The sequence below is a fragment of the Neoarius graeffei genome, chromosome 3 (assembly GCF_027579695.1).
Source record: "Neoarius graeffei isolate fNeoGra1 chromosome 3, fNeoGra1.pri, whole genome shotgun sequence".
In the NCBI taxonomy this organism is placed as follows: domain Eukaryota; kingdom Metazoa; phylum Chordata; class Actinopteri; order Siluriformes; family Ariidae; genus Neoarius; species Neoarius graeffei.
In genome coordinates, this window is record NC_083571.1 from 15,494,613 (window position 1) to 15,519,960 (window position 25,348).

Here is a 25,348-nt window from a genome sequence, read left to right on the forward strand (position 1 = left end):
CTTGTACGGTGAGGTTTGTGCGTTTCTTGAGCGTCCTGTCTGTTTTTAATTTGTCTTGTACTATCTGTATGGTGGCTTCCGTGGGTGTTCTGGTGAAAAGAGATATGACATCGTGTGAAATGAAAACTTCATCTTGCTGCATTTTTATGTTTTTTAGTTCTTCTGCCAGATGTTTTGAGTTTTTGCAGTGTTGGTCTGTGAGTCCTAGTAATGGTTTAATTATTTCGGTGAGTGCTTTTGATAAGTTGTATGTGACCGAACCAATGCTATCTACTATGGGGCGTAATGGTGTTCCTGGTTTGTGTATTTTTGGTGTACCGTAAATCCTGGGGATGACATTGGCTGTGGGTACTAAATGATTGTAATCCTGCTTATCTATTTTATTTTCATCGAGTAGATAAAAGATGCGTCACCAATTAACATCCGGTGACACTCTGAGGAAGACGGAAGTTGTACGTCGAAACATGTCAGGTAAACAAACCCAAAAACTAGATGTCTGATAAAAAAGAAAAAAAAAAAACCTAACTATATATAATATAAGACATAATGAACGTAATCGAAAGAAGTTGGAAAACTCAATCAGCCATTTCTTAAAGCTCTCTCTCTCACTCTTCACTCTTAAACTCTCCCGGTTGGACTTGTACTTAAAAACTCTGCCGGTTGGATTCACCTATACAAAAATCCGATTTTCATTTGTTTGTTAGTGAGTAGCCTGTCCTACAAAACCCTTACCTAGGCGAATAGCCAACATTAAAAAAGGACAACGTTGGGGATCTTAGCGTAGGCCTATCTGCGTATGGCAGCGAAACCCTTAGTGTGGAGAGATGTTTAAAATGACAGTGTTGGGGAAAGATGTTGTGACGGCACTGTTTCATGACTACGCAAACACATCTTCGTCATGGAAAAATGGGTTGTTGTCGAACAATTTTTTTTGTCTTCTGACGAAATTAGCCTACGCTCAATGCTTGAGATTTACAATTTTTTTCCTGGGAGAGGCTTTTTTTCCTCGAACGGACGCTGGCAAAAGGCGCTTCACGGAACACTATCGGCGCATGGTATAGCCTATCATATTATGCTCAAGCCTGAGCTCAACAATGCTTCAGTTTTTTTTTTCTCTCTCGAATGGAACAAAAAGCGCTGCGGGGAACATTGGTATCGGCGCATGGGATCGGCACTGGTATCGGTTCATGGTATCGGCAACTGTTTGACAAGTACGAGTATGAGTATATTAGTGGAGTATCGGGGCCGATGCCGATGCCAGTATCGGTATCGGTGCATGCTTACGTTTCTCCCACTATCCTTACGAGGACCTTCCACTGATATTATTATTATTATTATTATTATTATTATTATTATTATTATTAAGGTAACCAATGAATGCTATGCGGTACCTAAATCTACCAGCAACCTTAATCTCAGCATCCAAAAGAACAACATTTTGGCTCTTTAAAAAAAAAAAAAATCCTCTACAAGGATAATCCTATCCTTGTGGAGACATTTGGTTCCTCGATCCACATTTAACAATTATTCACCAAAGGCAAAGTGAAATATCAGTGATTATTATACACACAGGACCCTTTTTTATGGTATAGAAACATGCATTCTATTCCGTTCTAGCAGGTTTCATTCATTTGGTTTGATAGCATGCAATATTGTTAGCATATCGCTTATCCTACATGTATTATGTCACTCTACCCAATGGAGAATGAGCGTTGAATATGGTTTACGATATTGCATGGCTGTCAAGAGAACATGACGTCACACGCTGGAGATGTAAAACTTCTGTGCTAGCGAGTGACTGTGACAATTTGTAAACAAACATGGCCACCAGGTTTGCTTCATTAAATACGGAAGATTTTGAGAGAATTTTGAAAGAGAAAGACGCGTTGAACACCTGAAAGGAATGCGTGTGTTTTTATTTATACAACCCCGATTCCAAAAAAGTTGGGACAAAGTACAAATTGTAAATAAAAACGGAATGCAATAATTTAAAAATCTCAAAAACTGATATTGTATTCACAATTGAGGTTTTTCACCTGACGTCACAGGGTCACGTGACGCCCCGGTGTCCACCATTTTGAAGGTCAAGCTAGCTAATGTCAACATCATAGTAGCTAGTGGAGCGCACTAGCTCCCAGCTTGCCCGAGCGCGCTAGCTCAGTAAACTAGTAAATACAGTAAAGGAAAAACTTGAGACTGAAAGGTTTTAACAGTCATCCAAATGACTGAACGTAAACATTGCTACAGTAACATACTAGCTACGATGTTGTTGACATTAGCTAGTGCTAACAGCTAGCTGCTAGTACACTGCTACAACACAGACACCGACCCTAATAATACAGTTCTTGGTCATTGCCTGGTAACAGCAAATTTATAACGGGCCATGTCTCAACAGAATAAGAAGTTATTTCAATGACATTTAATAACATTTTGTTTATCCTGAGGACCGAAAGTAAATGAAAATGTGAACAAACCTTAGCTGTAATAAGATGGCGACCACTGGCTCCAGGGATGACTCGCTGATGTAGGCATGTTACCCAGCCTGACACAAAATATTTGTAGGCATCCAAACTCTTATACGCTTTCAGATCAATACCTGTGTATGGCGATGGGTTTTTAATGACATAGGTATACAGATCATGTGGGCCGAAGTCAGGTAAAGACGAGAGCTTCGTGTACTTCCGTACGTCAGTGAACAATCCTGGTGGAAGCAGGTAAATGTCGTGCTCTAAGCCTGCTAACCTCAATTTTTGCAAATACCTCTCCCTCTGCTCGCCCTGTAAATGCCCTACGTCGCTGGATAGTGAAGGTGTTTTCTGCATCTCGCTCCTTTTTCTTTTATGTTTTTCGTTTGTCGCCTTCCTCGCATTCAAACTGATTCGAGCCGTGACGTCCAAAATGGCAGCCTCACATGACTTGGTCACGTGGGTGAAAAACCTCAATTGAACGTAGACAACATATCAAATGTCGAAAATGAGACATTTTTAAATTTCATGCCAAATATTGGCTCATTTGAAATTTCATGATGGCAACACATCTCAAAAAAGTTGGGACGGGGCAATAAGAGGCTGGAAAAGTTAAAGGTACAAAAAAGGAACAGCTGGAGGACCAAATTGCAACTCATTAGGTCAATTGGCAATAGGTCATTAACATGACTGGGTATAAAAAGAGCATCTTGGAGTGACAGCAGTTCTCAGAAGTAAAGATGGGAAGAGGATCACCAATCCCCCTAATTCTGCGCTGACAAATAGTGGAGCAATATCAGAAAGGAGTTCGACGGTGTAAAATTGCAAAGAGTTTGAACATATCATCATCTACAGTGCATAATATCATCAAAAGATTCAGAGAATCTGGAAGAATCTCTGTGCGTAAGGGTCAAGGCTGGAAAACCATACTGGGTGCCCGTGATCTTCGGGCCCTTAGATGGCACTGCATCACATACAGGCATGCTTCTGTATTGGAAATCACAAAATGGGCTCAGGAATATTTCCAGAGAACATTATCTGTGAACACAATTCACCGTGCCATCAGACATTGCCAGCTAAAGCTCTATAGTTCAAAGAAGAAGCCGTATCTAAGCATGATCCAGAAGCGCGGACATCTTCTCTGGGCCAAGGCTCATTTAAAATGGACTGTGGCAAAGTGGAAAACTGTTCTGTGGTCAGACGAATCACAATTTGAAGATCTTTATGGAAATCAGGGATGCCGTGTCATTCGGACTAAAGAGGAGAAGGACGACCCAAGTTGTTATCAGCGCTCAGTTCAGAAGCCTGCATCTCTGATGATATGGGGTTGCATTAGTGCGTGTGGCATGGGCAGCTTACACATCTGGAAAGACACCATCAATGCTGAAAGGTATATCCAGGTTCTAGAGCAACATATGCTCCCATCCAGACGACGTCTCTTTGAGGGAAGACCTTGCATTTTCCAACATGACAATGCCAAACCACATACTGCATCAATTACAGCATCATGGCTGCGTAGAAGAAGGGTCCGGGTACTGAACTGGCCAGCCTGCAGTTCAGATCTTTCACCCATAGAAAACATTTGGCGCATCATAAAACGGAAGATACGACAAAAAAAGACCTAAGACAGTTGAGCAAATAGAATCCTACATTAGACAAGACTGGGTTAACATTCCTATCCCTAAACTTGAGCAACTTGTCTCCTCAGTCCCCAGACGTTTATAGACTGTTGTAAAGAGAAAAGGGGATGTCTAACAGTGGTAAACATGGCCTTGTCCCAACTTTTTTGAGATGTGTTGCTGTCATGAAATTTAAAATCACCTAATTTTTCTCTTGAAATGATACATTTTCTCAGTTTAAACATTTGATATGTCATCTATGTTCTATTCTGAATAAAATATGGAATTTTGAAACTTCCACATCATTGCATTGCATTTTTATTTACAATTTGTACTTTGTCCCAACTTTTTTGGAATCGGGGTTGTATATATACAACCTCGATTCCAAAAAAGTATATATATATATATATATATATATATATATATATTGCCTGACTTTTTTGTGGAATGTCAGGTATATTATATTCCATTCAGCTACTCATCTTCGACTCGTTCAATATCATACTAGCTGAATGTAGTATACCTGATATATCATTCAACACCACCTAATATTATTTTAATAATCACCGAGATGAAGTTGAGGTTATTATTTACTGATATTCACTGAGCTTGAGGGAGATAATTGTTTGAGTATAAATACACAGGTGATTATAAAAAAAAAATCATATTAAAAAGTAATTTATTTCAAATTCCAAAAAGTGGCTTGCAAATGTAATAAAGGCATGATGTAGACTTGTCACTTATCTATGCCGACACAAAAATACTTTATTTTGAAATAGGTAAATTTAAATCACAATTCCACCTTACCTTTGAATAGTTTTAGATCAAACTTCATAGCATCTTTAGTGCTTTTAGGAACAGCATTTTCTTTCATAATTTGTAATTCTTCCTCACTTACAGTGACAAAGCAGTTGGCCACCATTTTGCTGAGTTGCTTGAGGTGATTATCGAGAAATAGTTTGAATTTCTTGACGAATCAGCACATGTAATTTTCTATAATCATCTGGTTATACTCAATCCTTGACTTGCAAGTGACGTCAAAGCAAAATAGTTGGCTATGTTTTGTCCATGGATTTGATTCTTTGGCAGTCAAACCAGATAGAACGCGATATCTGGGTACTCGATGGTCGGTAGAAGCATCTTATCTTTAGAAAAGTCTGACTTTTTTTAAATAATATGGGTCAAAACCACACATATCTATCTTCTCTTTGTATCGAATATTCGTTCGACCGTTCAAATCATGATAATCCTGAGAAAATTCAGCATTGTTTACAGACACGCTTTCAGCGGCTGCCATCTGAGTTGCTTATCCATCATCATGGCGGACGCTCATGACATAGCACATTTTGATCACGTGGTTGCAAGTCATCTATTGAAATTAACATGGCAGGAAAAAAGACATCTTCTCAGGATACAAAGAAAATGGAAAGTCTCCTGTCTTGAAAACTTGTGCTGACATTTACAAAGTGCTGGAACTAGAGACTTCTTCCTTCTCCTTACAGAAAACTTCACCATATCAACAGTTATACATTTTACACAGTTACAGTTATACACTTGCCGGCCACTTTATTAGGAACACCCACATGTCCACCTGCTGTTTTATGCAGTTCCCTAATCAGCCAATCCCTTGACAGCAGCACAATGCATAAAATCATGCAGATACAAATCAAGAGCTTCATTTAACATTCACTTCAAACATCAGAATGGGAAAAATTGTGATCTCAACGTGTGACTCATCTGTGGCATGGGTGTTGGTTTGAGCCAAATTGACTGGTTTGAGCATTTCATAAACTGCTGATCTCCTGTGGTTTTCACACACAACAGTCTCTAGAGTTTACACAGAATGGTGTGAAAAACAAAAAACATTGAGTTGAGTGAGTGACAGTTCTGTGGGTGGAAACAAATGTCTTGTTGAGAAGAGAGGTCAGAGGAAAATGGCTAGATTGGTTTGAGCTTTTTTGCCAGGAAGGATATACACACAAACTTGTTTATTGCGCCTGTTCGGTGTGTGGCACATAACCCTGTCCATGGTGCTGATATTTACCTGGCACTGCAGGTGTAAAGGTAAGCCTCGGGGTGATCAGCACCACAACACAAAATCTTTTCTTTCAAATATGTTTATTCGGAAACCAATCAATCACTTAACAGCGAAATTAACAGTCGACAGTTATGTTTCCTTCATTTTTTTACAGAAGGTGAGAAAAAGTAATCCCTGACAAAAAAGACTAATGACAAAAGTGTAAACAAGTAAACAAGCAGAGCCCTGCATCAACAAAGCAGATGAAACAAAAAGGACAGGACATCCCCCCCCATCCCCAACCCCCCTTAGGAGTGCATCCAACTAGAGACTCAATCAGATTCTCTTTTGAGATGAGAGACCAAAGGTTGCCAGATTTCATCAAAGTCCCTCAACTTGTATTTCAAAATAAACCGAATTCTCTCCAAATGTAGGGTGTCTGTCAAAGCAGTCAACCAATGCTTAAATGAGGGGACCTCTTTCTTCCTCCAGTTAAGTAGGATCAGTTTTTTTTGCTGTTATAAGGCCATATGACAGAAGGTGCTGTTGTGCACTATTTCGCTTCCAGAGCCCCTCAGATGTTCCCAGAATTATTAAAATAAGATCTGGGTCTAGTTGAATCCCCAAAATCGATGAAAATAAATCAAATATTTCATGCCAATAGTTTTGAAGTTTGGGGCAGAGAGCAAAACTATGAGATAGGGTAGCCTCCATGGACTCACATTTCTCACACAAAGGAGACTTCAGGAAATATTCTATGCAGCTTCGTTTTGGAGTAATGTAGTCTGTGCAATGTTTTAAATTGAATCAAACAGTGTTGAGCATTTATAGAACATTCATGGATGTGCTCCAAACTCTCCTCCCACACATTGGGAGGTATCAGGGCTCCAAACTCTCTTTCCCACTCCTCTTTTATCCTGTCCATCTTGGGAAGGCACATGTTTTGCAGTATCTCATATAGTTGCGAGATTATGTAGCTTGGATTGGGGAACAGATTAAATAAGCTTTCTATCTTGTCTGGGTTTGCCTTCTAGAAATTAGGGAGATGTGTTCTGACATAATTCCTAATCTGAAGATATCTGAAAAACTGATTCCTTGATAAATTAAACCTTTCTTGGAGTTGCTGGAAAGAGGCAAAAGTCCCCTCTATGTATAGGTTACCAACAATACAAATCCCCAATCGTTTCCAGGTGGAAAAGGCCTCATCCAGAGCTGAGGGAGTGAAAGAGGGGTTTGCAGTTATAGGTGCGTAGCAGAAATGAAACTTCCTTAAGTTTGAAATGATTCCTTAGTTGTTTCCAAATCTTAATTAAAGCATAAATTACAGGGTTATGTTTAAAACAAGATCTATTGACTGGGACAGGAGATAGTACAACAGCTCTAATAGAATAAGGCAGACAGTCTTTCCATTCCATCTCTAGCCCATCATAGGGTATTTGGTTGTCATCTAGCCAATATACCATAAAGCGTATCCCAGTAGCCCAGTAATATAAGATAAAATTAGGCAGTGCCAACCCCCCATTAGTTTTGTGTTTACAAAGATGGTCCTTTATTCTATGAGACTTATAATTCCATACAAAGGTGAGAATGATTGAGTCCAACTTAATGAAAAAAGATTTGGCAAGGTAAATAGGTAGGTTTTGAAAAAGATAAAGTAGCTGAGGGAGAAAAATCATCTAAATAGCATTCACTTTGCCCAGCAGAGAAATGGGGAGAGTTTTCCAAAATTGTATATTATTTGCTAACTTATTTAACAGGGTGGGGAAATTGGCCTTGTAAAGATCATTATACTTCTTGGTAATTACTATCCCCAAATAAGTTAAACTGTGGCGGCACGGTGGTGTAGTGGTTAGCGCTGTCACCTCACAGCAAGAGGGTCCGGGTTCGAGCCCCATGGCCGGCGAGGGCCTTTCTGTGCGGAGTTTGCATGTTCTCCCCGTGTCCGCGTGGGTTTCCTCCGGGTGCTCCGGTTTCCCCCACAGTCCAAAGATATGCAGGTTAGGTTAACTGGTGACTCCAAATTGACCGTAGGTGTGAATGTGAGTGTGAATGGTGGCCTGTGTCTATGTGTCAGCCCTGTGATGACCTGGCGACTTGTCCAGGGCGTACCCCGCCTTTCGCCCGTAGTCAGCTGGGATAGGCTCCAGCTTGCCTGCGACCCTGTAGAACAGGATAAAGCGGCTAGAGATAATGAGATGATATGAAGTTAAACTGTCTGATGTTATTCTGAGAGGAAACTGTTTGAGCCCATCTTGATCTGTAACTTGTACTGGCAGTAGCTCACTTTTGCCCCAATTAATCTTGTGCCCTGAGAAACTACCAAACAGTTGAAATGTTTTCAAAATTGAAGGAATTGTAATCCTAGGCTGTGTAATGAATAACAAAATGTCATCCACATACAATGATATTTTGTTCTTAGTGTATTCTGTATTGTAACCATGTATATCTGGATGCGAACGAATAGTCTCAGCCAGCGGTTCTATAGCTTACGGGAACAGTAGAGGGCTAAGTGCGCAGCCCTGCCTCGTGCCCCTACCCAGCCGGAAAGGATCAGAAAGAGTTTTATTAGTAAGTATTCTGGCCCGGGGGCTATTGTATAAGAGCTTAGTCCAGGACACAAATTTATCACCACAGTTGAACTTCTGCAAAACCGAAAATAAGTATGCCCATTCAACCCGGTCGAATGCTTTTTCAGCATCCAAACTGAGGATAATAAGGTCCTTTTGGGGAAATCTGGGAGAGTGCATGATATTTAAAAGACGTCTAAAGTTATGGAAGGAATTTCTTTGTGGGATAAACCCAGTTTGGTCTGGGTGAATCAGCTTGCACATAAATGCATTAAGTCTTCTGGCCAATGTCTTGGCTAAAATTTTTTGATCCGAATTTAATAATGAGATTGGCCTATAAGAACCAACTTCTTCCAAATCTTTCCCTTTTTTGGGAAGGAGGGTGATAGTGGCTTCGGTCAGCGTCCGGGGCAGTATTCCATCCTCATACGATTGGATGTACATTTTACGCAGATAAGGGACCAGCAATCCCCCAAACCTCTTGTAAATCTCATTGCTGAGTCCATCAGGGCCAGGACTTTTACCGTTTTTCATTGAACCAATAGTTGCTAATAGCTCTTTACATGTGATGTCTGCCCTAAGGTATCACAGTCCGCTTGACTCAGTGACGGGAGATCACATTTATCTAGAAATGTCTGCATTGTTTCTCCTACAGAATTAACCTCAGAAGTGTATAGTGCTTCATAAAACTGTCTAAATCTGTCATTAATGTCCTTGGGAGATGTAAAGACATTTCCTGAACCAGACTTAATTTTGTGGATAGTCCTGTCATTCTCAAGTTTTCGTAATTGTCTCGCCAGTAATTTGTGAGGCTTGTCACCAAATTCAAAATATTGCTGTTTTGTAAAAATAAAGGCTCTGCAAATCCTATCTGATAATATCTTGTTAAGTTTAAATTTAAGAGTCGATATTTTAAAATGTTTTTCTAATGAGGGGCGCAGAGCGTTCTCCATATCGAGTTGGCGGATTTCCTCCTCAAGTTCTAGTTGCTTTGCCTTGTTACACTTCTTAAGGGAGGATTGAAAAGAAATAATGTGCCCTCTCAAGTAAGCCTTAAAGGCTTCCCATAACAGTGTAGATGTGTCTTCATTGTCGTTAGTTTCAAAAAATAACCACAACACAAAATCACGAAGGAAAAAGTTATGAACTCATAAGAATACTGTAAGTCATACACTCAATATAAGTATAACCAGCTAGGTTACACCTGCTCTCTGGTTACACTTACCGGTATATTGAGTGTATGATTCTCTCTTTCTCTCTCTCTCGGTAGAAAATTTGTTTCAGAGCAGCAAAAGAAGTTCAGGGAGATAATGATCTCTAAAAGGTTTTTGAAAATCCCCGAATCCTTCTTTATTTTAGAAATCAAGACTTTTAAGAATGCATTCGTGCTGACAATACACAACCTCCCACTGATTATTCAGGCTACACGATAGCTATGTCACGTACACTATGTCCAAATGATGAACCAGTCAAAGCAATACTGTAAATGCTGGAATGTTGTGAAATGTGGACAAAAGGAGTTCCCTTTTTTTAATATAAATGTGTGAAATGCCAGAAGAATTAATATGTGCTGCACAATCATAGCTCTGTGTTAGTAAATCCAGCAGATACTGTATGTCTGGCAGTTACCAAGACATGAACAAGCTGTGTAGGAGAGAGGTGTGGACCGTAGATTGCCCTCAAATGCAGGCCTTTTTAAAAAATATCTATCTATCTATCTATCTATCTATCTATCTATCTATCTATCTATCTATCTATCTATCTATCTATCTATCATTATTATTATTATTATACCAACACAAAAGCTGTACATACAATATAACAAAACAAAACAAAAGACATTCGACAAAAAACATAGTGCATAGACAGTGAATACAAGATATGTGTAATGAACAAAGGGAAGAGGTAGATTTTTAAAGTGCAAAATGAATCTTTAAGTGATTTATACAGTATCAGTGATTTGTAGTATATACTGTACCAGTCAAAAGTTTATACACCCCTACTCATCCATAGGTTTTTCTGTATTTTGACTATTTTCGATACTGCAGAACTGAACTGAAGACACTAAAACTCTGAAACAACATCTGGAACACATTTAGAATTATGTGATTAAACAAAAAGTGTTAAAAAATTAATATTTTAGAAAAAAATCTGAAAATATGCACCTACTAAGGGAACTTATTAAAGGAAGAAAATAGTTCTGCAAGTACTGAAATGAGTTGTTTATTGCTATATTTCTTGTCAATGGGTGTTGAAAGAACTCATAAACTAGCCATGTTTCAGGAAAATATGTTCAATCTAGAATCTACTATTTTTAGTAGTAAATGGATAGATTGATAGATAAATGTGTCCAATTGCAATTTTATGAAAACAAACAAACAGAAAACCCACAGGCTTTATTCTTCAAGGCCTTCAATTTATGCAAAAAGTCAAATGTATTTCAATCTGACCAATACTTCTGTGGATTTCTCATGTTTACACAATGTTTTTAAAGTTTTAACCTGATTTCATGTGTAACCAAGGGACTTGCTTTACAGAATACTTGGTCTAAATATATGGACAAAGTGAAATGAAAGGATTTAAAACACACTATATGATGAATGAATTCATATGAACAGACAGTCTCACAGCTCCATGCTATTAATGGATTGATTAAACTGTTAGATTTATGGGCGGCACGGTAGTGTAGTGGTTAGCACTGTCACTTCACAGCAAGAAGGTTCTGGCTTCAAGCCCAGTGGCTGATGGGGGCCTTTCTGTGTGGAGTTTGCATATTCTCCCCGTGTCTGCATGGGTTTCCTCCGGGTCCTCCGGTTTCCCCAACAGTCCAAAGACATGCAGGTTAGGTTAATTGTTGGCTCTAAATTGACCATAGGTGTGAATGTGAGTGTGAATCATTCTTTGTCTCTATGTGTCAGCCCTGTGATGACCTGGCAACTTGTCCAGGGTGTACCCTGCCTCTCACCCATAGTCAGCTGGGATAGGCTCCAACTTGCCTGCGACCCTGTAGAACAGAATAAGCGGCAACAGATAATGGATGGATGGATAAATACACTTAATTTTTTAACATATAATTTTAATGTTTTTTTCCCAAGCTACAAGCTTTATCAATTTTTTATTATTTAATTTATTATACATGCTATATAGTGAGCTCATTGGTAAAATGAAAAAATACTTTCAGACACTAATCTCTCAAGCTGGTATTTATGGCAACCAGAAAAAAAAATCTGAAGTGAAAGAAATCAGTTGCAACTGCAAGAAATGGATGTGAAAAGAAAAGAAGAAGAATTTATTTGTCACATGCACACTCAAGGACAGTGAAATTTGTTCTCTGCATTGAATCCATCTGAAGCACTGAACACACACACAAAAGTGAGCAATGAGCACACATACATACCCAGAGCCATGAGCAGCTATGCTACAGCACCCGGGGAGCAGTTGGGGGTTAGATGCCTCGCTCAAGGGCACTTCAGCCCAAGGCTGCCCCATGTTAACCTAACTACATGTCTTTGGACTGTGGGGAAAACCAGAGCACCTGGAGGAAATCCACACAGAAAGGCCCCCATCGGCCATTGAACTTGACGAGAGAACCTTCTTGCTGTGAGGCGACAGTGCTAACAACCACACCACCGTGCTGCCCTAAGAAAACATAATGAAGGCCACTGGGTTTTGGTGCAAAATTAAGAAGCGAATGTGACAGTCAGAGTGTCCAGAAGAACTGTGGCTGGTTCTGCAATATGCTCAGTAAAACCTACAGCTCATTTCCTTATAAAACTACACTCGTTGTACCTGAGACTACTATTTTTTTTTCTTTAAAGCAATGGGGAATTTCATCTTACACCAAATACTGACTTTGTTTCATTTATTATGGCTTACTGTTGATAGTATTTTTAAAAAAATGTCATTATTTTTAAGTCATTTTTGGTCAACAGCATTTTTACATGTGCCTAAGACTTTTGCACAGCATTGTATATAAACCATTATCATACCCAGGTTCTATCCCCACTTTGCGGCTGGTTGTTCTGAGACTCCGGATCTACTGCAACCCCGATGAATGAATAAATGATTAAAATAAAATGCATATGCCAAGTGATGAAAATGCATACAGAAGATTGTATTGTGTAATCTCAACATGACTTGATGGAAGTGAAATCTGATGACCACTGTCTTTAGTGCGCATCACAGCCACAGTCCGATTCATGCTGCCATCTAGTGTTAATAATTGTATGCAATGATACAAGCAAGTGTGAAGATTTGGGTGTGGATCTTTATGTTGCAATTTTTGCCATGTTGCAAGAAATGAGTCAAACCATGTGACCCTGTCTGGCTGACCTCAATCAATCATGTTTAGGAGAAGGGTTGGTTCTAAACGATAAATGAAGACGCAAGAGAAATGAAAATGGGATTGACGGGTTAGCTAAATCAGGGACAAACACTTGAAGGACACACATTTGGATAATCTTTAGAAGCCATTGTGTTGAAGACACTCTGACCCTTCATCTGACACAGATACAGAGTTTTATATTTTACATTTTACGAACTGACCCACAGCTTCTGGTGAGTTTTATTTTATTTATGTTACAGCATAGTTTATTGTGCTGAGTTTTACAAATCCTAATAATTATCCATAGAAGCCAAGTTTAACAATGATGTTACATAATTACCTAATAATTACACAGATTATAACACTAATGTGATCATGAATAGGCCTTTACCCTTTAATTGAACATATATATTCAGCTGTTTTTCATTAATATGGTTATTTGAGTTAATTAACAATTTCTGATGAGAATAAATGGTGTGTAGAGTTCGTTTTTTTCAAACTCAATTCATGATTGTTTTTTTGCATCATAAAAATCAATCAATAAATAATTGCATTATTATTATTGTTAGCCGTTTCTACATAAATTATTAGCATTATACATTATTTGCCAAACCTTGCTAATTTAAATGAAATGCTCAATTATTTAGAATCCAGTGGCAATATTTTTTCTTTGAGGTGATCCAAAAACATACCAATTCATGTGAAATGGGGAAATGTGAATGGTAGTTATTGTACAAACGCCATTATATAACACATTTGTGTTGAAATCTCATTGTTTAAGCCAGTCATGGATGTGTCAGATTCAATCAGGTTGTATAAACTGTACAGAAAGAAATCTGCTTTTTGATATAAAGAATGTAAAGGTTAATCTTTATGACACTTCTAAACTGGACACGACATGATGACGTCCATTTTCCACTGATGGAGAACAGAAACTGCTGAAATCTGTAATCTTCGTTGATATTTTAAATTCCTGCGGTGTCCTTCAAAAGACTATTGGTGACTGCAAAATGTTTGAGCATTGTAAAAAAATGATAAAATACTGCGCTGCAGTGTACTTGTGTAAATTTGTATACTTGTGTACATTGCACTGTGTGTTAGGGTTCAGCAGGGTTCTACTGACCCTCCAGCAAGCAGTAAAGCCAGGGTTCTCCACCCTGCTCCTGGAGTAACCACCTTAACACACCTGAAGCAACTAATCAGCTCATAATTGGGGCTGAGTTTGTCCTGAGTGATTTAGTTCACAATTATTCACCAAAAGTGAAGTGAATATCGGTGAATAATAACGGAGAAGTTGTTGAGGTTATTATTCACTGATATTCACTGAGCCTGAGGCAGATAATTGTTTTAGTATAAATACACAGGTGACTATTTCAAAAAATAAAAATCATATAAAAAAAATTATTTCAAACTTCAAATGTAATAAAAGCACAGCGCAGACTTGTTTCACTTATCTACACTGACTCACATAAAATACTTTGTTTTGAAATTGATAAAATAAATCACAATTCCACCTTACCTTTGAAGAGTTTTAAACCAAACTTCATAGCATCTTCAGTGCTTTTAGGGACAGCATTTTCTTTCATCATTTGTAATTCTTCCTCACTTACGGTGACAAAGCAATTGGCTGCCATTTTGTTGAGTTGCTCGAGGTGATTATCGAGAAATAGTCCAAATGTATCAACCAATCAACATGCATGATTTATTATAATTACCTGCATATTTTTAACAGTTATTCCACAAAATCGAGTTGTGCATGAGCTGACAGCCGATGATGCTGAGTTGCTATGTATGATGAAATTGAGTGGAATAACTGTTTCATTCTATCCACATTCACTGGATTTTGAGAAACAGAGCATTTTTATTTTTTGCAAATTCAATAAATAAAAACTTTATACAAAATCTCATCTCATTATCTCTAGCCGCTTTATCCTTCTACAGGGTCGCAGGCAAGCTGGAGCCTATCCCAGCTGACTACGGGCGAAAGGTGGGGTACGCCCTGGACAAGTCGCCAGATCATCACAGGGCTGACACATAGACACAGACCACCATTCACACTCACATTCACACCTACGGTCAATTTGGAGTCACCAGTTAACCTAACCTGCATATCTTTGGACTGTGGGGGAAACCGGAGCACCCGGAGGAAACCCACGCGGACACGGGGAGAACATGCAAACTCCGCACAGAAAGGCCCTCGCCGGCCATGGGGCTCGAACCCGGACCCTCTTGCTGTGAGGCGACAGCGCTAACCACTACACCACCGTGCCGCCACAGTTTAACTTATTTGGGGATACAAGATTAATTGGGGCAAAAGTGAGCTACTGCCAGTACAAGTTACAGATCAAGATGGGCTCAAACAGTTTCCTCTCAGAATAACATCAGACAGTTTAACTTCATCTCATCTCATTATCTCTAGCCGCTTTATCCTGTTCTACAGGGTCGCAGGCAAGCTGGAGCCTATCCCAGCTGACTACGGGCGAAAGGCGGGGTACACCCTGGACAAGTCACCAGGTCATCGCTGACACGGGGATCGAACCCGGACCTTCTTGCTGTGAGGCGACAGCGCTAACCACTACACCACCATGCCGCCCTTTATACAAAATATTTGACAAAATTATTTTCGCTTAGAATGTAAACCAACTGGTGAAATGAAAGAAGCAATTTGTGAAAAATGCTATAATAATATTTCTTGAAAAATAAAAAAGATACATTCTTACCATCAAATACTTTCATTCCATATTTTGTTGCTTTTTTTGTATTTTTGGGGTTTTGTTTTCGAGTAGAGTTTTTATTTCGTCCTTGGTTGGTTCAGCAACACACTCTGCCATGTTGTTTTTCTCTACTCATGGTATATGAGCTGATAGCCTAGTAGTAGAGTAGCCAATCAGAGTGAACGATTGCTCATATCCAGTGAATGTGGATGGAATAAATATTGAGTCATGAAAGTGCTGGACAGAGGTACTTTACAAATTAAATAACAATTGGTCTTCATTGTATCTGTCAGCAATGCAGGTGACAGACGGATGTAAGTGCAGTTGAGAGTGTATTCAAGCAAACTCGTAACCAAGTCCAAATCATAAGGCAAAATCATGGTCAAAAAACAAGGAATGGTCAGGCGAGGCACACACAGAGTATCAGAGGCACAGACAAAATGGAGAATCCAAATAAACAAAAAGTCAAACTAGATCAGCAATACTGTATACAGTATAAACAACTTGGGAACACAAGACACAAGGAACAGCATGTATACTCAGTAGTGTGTGATGTAATGAGAATCCTGATATACTGTGCAGTAATGAGACTGGGATGATTGTGAACAGGTGTAAAGGATTAGAACTCAGGAGACTGTGAGCAGTGAGGTGGAGAGCGGGTGTTGTAATCTGTGGCGGCCATATTTAATGGCTGCTGTAAATTCTGGGAAATGGAGTCTTGCATGTTGTATTGTTCCTGATAAATTCAAGGTCACAAAAGTTATTCCCATTTACAAGAAAGACTCTCACCTAATCTTGATCAATTACCGGCCAATTTCTTTACTTTGCATTTTTAATCAAATCCTTGAAAGACTGGTTTGTAAGCATCTAACCCATTTCTTAGAATCACACAGTTTACTGTTTCCCAATCAATTTGGCTTTAGACCTAGGCACTCCACTTCTCTTGCGGTACTAAACATTGTTGACAAATTTCAGCAAGTTATAGAGCAAGGGGAGTTTGCTTGTGGACTCTTCCTTGATTTAAGCAAAGCGTTTGACACGGTTAATCATCAGATACTATTAAGCAAGCTAGGACATTATGGTATCTGAGGTGTAGCACTCAAATGGTTTCAGTCATATTTAACTAATCGAAAACAGTTCACCACAGTGGGGAACAGCGTCTCATTAGAAAGTACCATAAGTTGTGGGGTGCCTCACGGTTCAGTCTTAGGACAATTACTCCTTCTTCTTTATATTAATGACTTCGAAAAATGTTCATCAATATTAGAATTTAATATATTTGCAGATGACTCAAATCTTTTTCATTCTCATAAAAACTTATTGACTCTACAAAAAGAAGTTAACACTGAACTTTAAAATGTTGTTGACTGGTTCTGTGTAAATAAGCTTTCTCTCAATATTGATAAATCTAACTTTGTCCTGTTTCATTCCACCAAAAGAAGATTAATTATCCATTTTCTTTGTCAATAAAAAGTAAATTTATTAAGCAAGAGAAATTTGTTAAATACCTAGGGCTCTTGATTAACTCAAATCTAACATTGAAACCACATATTCAGGAAATCTCAAAAAAGATCAGGCACAGCATTGGCATTCTATCCAAAATTTGTCATTATATAAACTCTAAAATTCTCACCCAGCTTTATTACTTATCCTAGATTTATCCTTATTTAACATATGGCATTTTAGTCTTGGGAACCACTTATAAAACAACACTTTAAGCCTTAATAATGCTACAAAAAAGGGCCATTCGCATTATTAATTTTTCAGCTTTTGATGCTCACTCATCTCCAATCTTTAAAAAATTTCAACTTCTTAAACTCACTGACTTATCTTTCCTTCACACAGCTCTTTTCATGCAACAATATTACTCAAATGAATTGTCTTTGACTCTTTTTTCATTTCATTATCAACAGAACATGATCAAACAAAACTTGCCACAAAGCGATGTTATTATTTACCAAAAGTATGTACAAATTTCGTTACTTTTAATATCAGGTTCACAGGAGTTAAAGTTTGGAACTCTCTAGATCTCGCTGACAAAGAGCTACCCAAAAGAGCGTTCAAGAAAAAAAATTATATCACATTTTTTCTACCTACTGACAAGCCAATTCAATTCATACGAATATCTTATCCTACTGCTGGCTTCTTTTGTCTAGTCTCTTTTTTTCCCCCTTCGGATGTGTATACGTGTTTGAAATATATATATAAAAAAACAATGCTCAGCCCTCAGCCTAGGAAGCCCTAGCTAGATTAGCTTTCAAGTTATTCTAGGGCTTCCTGCACTTCTATACAATTGTAAAGATTATATTTAACAGTTATTCCATGAAATCAAGTCATACATGAACTGATAGCCGATGAGGTGTGTAGCACCGAGTCAGCTATAAGCCATGTATGATGAGATTGAGTGGAATAATGGTTTTATTCTATCCACTTTCACTGGATTTTGAGAAACAGAGCATCTTTATTTTTTGCAAATTCAATAAATAAAAACTTCATACAGAACATCCAACAAAATCATTTCCGCTTAGAATGTAAACAAACCAGCGAAATGACAGGAGCAGTTTGTGAAAAATGCTATAATAATAATTTTTGAAAAAAAAAATGACATGTTCTTACCATCACATACTTTCATTCCATATTTTGTTGCTTTTTTGTGATTTTTTTTTGGGGGGGGGTTGTTTTCGAGTAGAGTTTTCATTTCATCCTCGATTGGTTAAGCAACACGGCTCCACCATTTTGTTTTTCTCAACTCATAGTATATGAGCTGATAGCCTAGTAGTAGAGTAGCCAATCAGAGCACGCGATTGCTCATATCCAGAGAATAATAACAACCAATAAAGAGAGTGTTCAATGTGATGCTCACTCTACCATGATTGCAATGCTTCTGGAAAACAGTTCAGTTTGATTTCATTCACTTCAGTTCAATGCTTAGTTTTCCTACTGGAAAACTTCTTGAAGCTATACAAGCAGTTCATACACATGAGAAACACATTATGTACACAAGGAATGATGCACAATAGATATAATACCATGACTTGTTAATATTGGTGAAAAATCCACAAGTAAATAGGAAGTATCACACAAGAACACAAGTTGTGGAATAAAATAATACTTGGTTCATTTATAAACAGTGATACCAAACCATTCTTCTACCAGGTATTATAATGAATCTTTCCCCTTTAATCTTCTAGAGTAAACCCGATCATCAAACACAATGGGAGACTGGAGTTTTCTCTCCACGTTACTGGATAAGGTGCAGGTCCACTCTACTGTCATTGGTAAGATCTGGATGAGTGTCCTCTTCATCTTCAGGATCCTTGTTCTGGGCGCAGGAGTCGAGAATGTATGGGGAGACGAGCAATCCGATTTAGTTTGCAACACATTCACACCGGGTTGTGAAAACGTCTGCTATGACTGGAAGTTCCCCATCTCCCATGTCCGCTTTTGGGTCCTGCAGATCATCTTTGTGTCCACTCCAACCCTGCTGTATCTTGGCCACGCCATCCACACCATCCACCAGGAGAACAAGCTGAGAGAAAAGCTCAAACGCAATCAGTCAGTCATGACACCAAAATACACAGATGAAAATGGAAAAGTCCAAATCAAGGGCAGGTTGTTGTGTAGCTACTTGACTCAGCTGTTTTTCAAAATAGTCCTGGAAGTTGCTTTCATCGTTGGACAGTATTACCTGTACGGCTTTGTAATGATAGCTGAATTCCAATGTGAAATGTCCCCTTGCCCATATGTCACACAGTGCTTCATGTCCAGACCCACAGAGAAGACCATCTTTAATATCTTCATGTTTGCGGTTGCATGTGTTTCCCTGGCACTGAATGTGCTAGAAGTGTGCTATTTGCTTTGCTGTAGAGTAAGAAGACGGCCAAAATATAAAGGAGAGGAGCTCTACAATACGAAAGCCAGTAGTCCATTGCCATTAGGTGCAATAAGCCGAGAAACTGCAGAGAGCATTAAGCAGAATGGTATGAATGGAGTCATAGAGAAGCGTTGGGCAAACAGGAGCCATAGCGCTGCTGAAGAAATGCAACTGTAAAACTACAGAACTACACTAACAAATGTTGTGTTAAAAATAACTCAATTTGGGTCAACTTGACATACTGGGTTGTTTTGGTTTTGAACCCAACTTGTCAGTAAAAATGACATGCAGTCACAAAATCCACCAAATATAGTACAGTGCAAAAGTCTTAGGCACACGTAAAGAAATGCTGTAGACCAATAATGGCCAAAAAATAATGAAATGAAATGTTTCAACATGAAAAAAATTAGTATGAACAGCAGTACATTATAATAAATCAATATAACAAAGTCAGTATTTGGTGTGAGACAACCCTTTTGCTTTAAGAAAAAAAAGTAGTCTCAGATACAATGAATGCAGTTTTATAAGGAAATGAGCTGTAGGTTTTACTGAGCATCTTGCAGAACCAGCCACAGTTCTTCTGGACACTTTGTCACACTTGCTTCTTAATTTTGCACCAAATACCAGTAGCTTTCATTATGTTTTCTTTTTTAATCTGAAAAGTGAAATATGCTGCTCAGACACAAGTTTTTTTTCTGTTACATTTGATTTTGTGTGGGAAAACGAATGGTGGGAACTCTCAAATGTTTTTGTACTGACTTGATAACGGAGAAGCCTCATCTCATCTCATTATCTCATATCATTATCTCTAGCCGCTTTATCCTGTTGTACAGGGTCGCAGGGAAGATCCCAGCCGACTACGGGCGAAAGGTGGGGTACACCCTGGACAAGTTGCCAGGTCATCACAGGGCTGACACACAGACACAGACAACCATTCACACTCACATTCACACCTACGATCAATTTAGAGTAACCAGTTAACCTAATCTGCATGTCTTTGGACTGTGGGGGAAACCGGAGCACCCGGAGGAAACCCACGTGGACACGGGGAGAACATGCAAACTCCGCACAGAAAGGCCCCTGGCGGCCACGGGGCTCGAACCCGGACCTTCTTGCTGTGGGGTGACAGCGCTAACCACTACACCACCGTGCCACCAACGTAGAAGTCATAAAATAGAAATCTATAACAAAGTTTGATGGGAAAAAATAGGGGGCTAAAACTTTTGCACAGTACTGTATATGAATACAGTGTGTTTAAATTTTTGTAAGTACTAACAAAGCTTCAAGCAGCACTTTTTTCTATGCAAAAACACACTATTAAAGCATTCTAACTTGACTAAAACATGTTAAACATACAAAATTATAAGTTAACATCAATTTCTTGCAGTTGCACACAATTTCTTTCACTTGAGACTTTTTTCTGGTTGCCACTCTGTTCCAGCAGTGGAAAATTTCACATAATGAATCTTGCAACTATTGCTATTCCCTTTCTGATCTATAGTACATCCCCAATTCTCCAAGAAGTTAAACCCAGCAACTTGTATGTAAAAAATGACCCATCATTTATTTAGAGTGTAACAAAAATGTATGAATATTTAACAGTTATTCTATGAAATTGAGTCGTACATGAGCTGATAGCCGACGAGGCGTGTAGCACCAAGTTGTCGATAAGCCATGTATGATGAGACTGACTGGAATAACTGTTTTATTCTATCCACATTCACTGGATTTTGAGAAACAGAGCATTTTTATTTTTTGCAAATTTGATAAATAAAACCTTCATACAAAATGTCTGACAAAATAATTCGCGCTTAGAATGTAAACAAACTGGTGAAATGACTAGCAATTTGTGAAAAATGCAATAATTTTTTTTCAATAATTATTATGTTCTGATTATCAAATACTTTATTTCATATTATTTTGATTTTTTTTTATTATTTTGAATTTTCTGGGGTTTTCTTCTTCTTCAGTTTTTTTTTGGTGGTTGGCAAACCAAATTAAAGGTGCATTACCACCACCGACTGGACTGGAGTGTAGAACAGTACATATTGGGGTTAAAAAAAAAATTAGCTTTTCTGTTTCTTTTAAATATTTGATAATTTTGGGGATTTTGTTTTTGATTAGAGTTTTTATTTCAATCCTCGGTTGGTTCAGCAACACGTGCCGCCATTTTGTTTTTCTCTACTCAAGGTATATGAGCTGATATCCTAGGGGTAGAGTAGCCAATCAGAGCACATGATTGCTCATATCCAGTGAATGTGGATAGAATAATTTGTATTATTTAGTCAGCTCATCATAAACTCATGATGTTCTACACCAGATGAGTTTTCTCTACTTTTACTCTTCCAGTCAGCTTTTTGCAACACACTCAATTTCCTGTCATTAATATCCGGACACTTTTATACTATAATTACAAACAAACTTCTCCTTATTGTGTTACTTGAACATTTTTAAATCATGATAAAGCATTTTTATGTGTTGAATAATACTTGAAACATACTGTATGACTTACAGGATACCTGAAATATCTGTCAAAACTTAACATATACTGTCTTGAAAATGTGCAATTAAACTATACTCACTGTGTTTAAACTGTTAATACTGTGATTCAGTTTTACTCTGAATAAACCGGATGAGCATAAATGGAGTTTTTATCATAAATCAGACAGTGTTGTGAGTTTACAGAGTTAGTTTGGCAGGATAAGTAGAGGATAATATCCCTAAACTTCTAAGAATGCAAGAAGAGTCAAAAATGTAAGAAGAGGCAAAATATTATGATGGAGGAATCTTTTGATTTCCCATATTGTGGCCGCACAGATTGGGGCTGCCAAATTGGGGTGACAATTCAAACTCACACACACACACACACACACACACACACACACACACACACACACACACACACACACACACAAAGAAAAAAAGTTTTCTAACTCTACAAATTCACTCCAAACATGTCTCGGTACAACATATGAGAGAGATGTTGCACAATCATAGGGCAGTACATTCACTGATCCAATTAGCTTTCAAAAGTTCATGATTGCACCTAGTAGTCAAAAATAGGAACACTGCTAATAGACATCCACATGGGCAGGATTATTCCTGCCCCATGCTCTATGCTTGCTCAGAGAAAGTCCTTCAGGGCTCAGCTCTCCTCACTCCTCGCTCAATACTTACCTCCATGCCCAATACTTACCTCCAACTTTTATTAAATTTTAATACTTTATTCACAATTTTTAGATAGTTTAGACACTGAGCATTCTACTTCTCCATGGGCTGAAACCATGCTTTGATCCCCAACTGTTGGAATTTTTTCTTTTGAGTTTTTAGATGAGAGTAATTTACTAAAACATCACAAAACATCTATTGTTCGAGGAACAAAGTCTTATTTCACATGTTGAAAGATCTATTCTTTTGGGGGTTGGGAGTTGGTGCTAAATAATTACTTTCTTCTTCTTCTTTTATTTACTATAACCTTTGCATTATCAAACAGCAGCGTTACAGAATTGCTGATGAACTCCAAAGTAGCATAGTCATACTATCGATCACTTTGTATGGTCAGGGTAGGATAAAGTCCTTTCTTCGATTTTAAATAGTTAGCTTAAATTAGCTTTGGCATGTTACTTTAGAGTCGTTAGAGTGCACCTTATTTCTGAAGGAAGGCCTTCCACAACAGCTATTCTGAAGGGATTATTACATTACATTACATTACATTACATGGCATTTCGCAGATGTTCTTAGGGCCCAGTCCCACAACACTGAGACCTATAACTATACCTATAACTACACCTATGACTATACCTCTGCCTGAATTTAATTCCAGTCTGGAGCAGTCACACCACAACTATAATCCCGACTATAATATTGGTTGGTTACATACTACAGAAATATAATAAAAAAGGATACAAAATACGGAGTGGTTCCGGATTTTAATACAGATGCATCACAGATGCTATTAATTTACGGATTGGTCATGGATGTGTCCGTATATTACAGATTGGTTACTGATTTCATACGGATGATACATCATGGATAAAAAAAAATTAAGGAGTCTAAAACAATTAAATGTTTGGACTGCCGAAGTTCATAATTAAAAGATCTTACCTGCATGCATATGTTTATTAATTCACTATTGGTATTTCACAGAAAATCACATATCCATGAATAAAAGATCTGTGCTTTGTATTATTATTTTTTTCCTGTGAATCTGTATTCCATGACTTCATGATGCAACAAGGATGTATAAAGATGCCCGGGAAAAATAGCATGTGCGCAGACAATGTCACATGTAAACAATTATCTGATTTGTCAGATGTTTTTTTTAGATCAAGTACAGGCCTGGAAAAATTGCTCCAGAAGCAATCTCGCCGATATCAATAAACCTAGGCCTGGGCTATAGGTATTGTTATTGGCCTGCTGTGAGCACCAACCACATAAACTGCAGGGGACCGATTTATTTATAGTTATTGTTATAGTTGTAGTTATAGTTATTGGTATTGCGGGACTGGGCCTTTATCCAGAGCAACGTACAACAAGTGCAAAAGTCAGGTACAAGAAGGGCTGAACTTCTAGACAAGAAAGTTCTAGTGCCAACTGAACAAGTGACAGAATAATGCTAAGTGTAATATTCTGTTGAAGTACCAATACTCAACAAACAGCCAAGGAAGGAAACCAACCATACAAATGAACTGACAAAAAGAAAAAACCTCCAGCAGCGAACCCCTGGCTAGACCATTCACAGCCTGGGTTGGTCAAGACACAGTGGGCAGGAAAACAGGGGAGAGATGCAGCCTTAAGAGGTGCATCTTCAGTCTGCACTTGAAGGTGGTCAAGGAGTTGGCAGTTCTGACCTCAATGGGAAGGTTAATCCACCAACTGGGATAATACAAAAATCACTAAATATATACAGGTATGCTCAGTGGCGGATTTAGCAAATTGGGGGCCCCAGGCGAAGGTATGTATGGGGGCCCCCCTCATCCGATCCGAAACAAACAAAAAAAAAGTACAGACTGTATGGTGGATAGGCAGGTAAAGCTAATCTATAGGGAAGTAAAGGTTGGAGAGGAGAAAAAAAAACATTCCCCTTTAAACCCTGCATACACTTCTTTACTCCAAAATGAAGATGGAAAGCAGAGAACACACAAAGTGTAGCACTACACAAACTAATAGTCATGATGGAACCCAACAGAGAATAAGATTTCAGATAACATCTGTCTTTGCCAAAATGCCAGGAAAACCAGCACTGTTTATTTTTTTTAAAGATCAGAACATTTCAAACATTCTATAAATAAAACTATGTACATGGTTGTGTGTGTGTGTGTATGTGTGTGTGTGTGTGTGTGAGTGAGTGAGTGAGTGAGAGTGAGTTAGTGTTTGTGTGTGAGTGAGTTAGTGTGTGTGTGTGTGTGTGTGAGTGAGTGAGGGGAGGTAAGAAGTGTGGACTGAGGAGAGATGAGGTGGCATTTGGCTCTAAGCAACTCCATATCCATGTGAATGTATGTGTCAGTGAGTGAGTGAGAGAGAATGAAACAGTGAGAGAGAGAGTGTTCTGTGTGTGTGTGAGACAGAGAGGGTGAGTGGATGAATGAGAGAGTCTATGAGAGAGAAAAGAGAGATTGTTCTCCACATCAGAGTCCTACTTGTTGATGTCTTCTCACAGGTCTTCACACGTACATGGTGCACAGCCAGATGTAGGAAAATGTAAAATAATAATAAAAAAATTGTCACCAACAATATGGTCATCATCATCGGTGTCAAAATGGCCATCA

The 25,348-nt window shown here is 38.4% G+C and overlaps 1 protein-coding gene across 1 annotated transcript; it reads left to right on the forward strand.

Moving 5' to 3' along the window:
• The first annotated feature begins 13,026 nt into the window (after positions 1-13,026).
• LOC132883164 (gap junction Cx32.2 protein-like) lies at positions 13,027-22,172 on the forward strand. The gene is made up of 2 exons (XM_060916431.1): positions 13,027-13,225; positions 18,898-22,172. Exon 2 carries the CDS (start codon positions 18,921-18,923, stop codon positions 19,755-19,757), a length of 837 nt encoding a protein of 278 aa, XP_060772414.1. The 5' UTR covers positions 13,027-13,225; positions 18,898-18,920; the 3' UTR covers positions 19,758-22,172.
• The last annotated feature ends 3,176 nt before the right edge of the window (positions 22,173-25,348 follow it).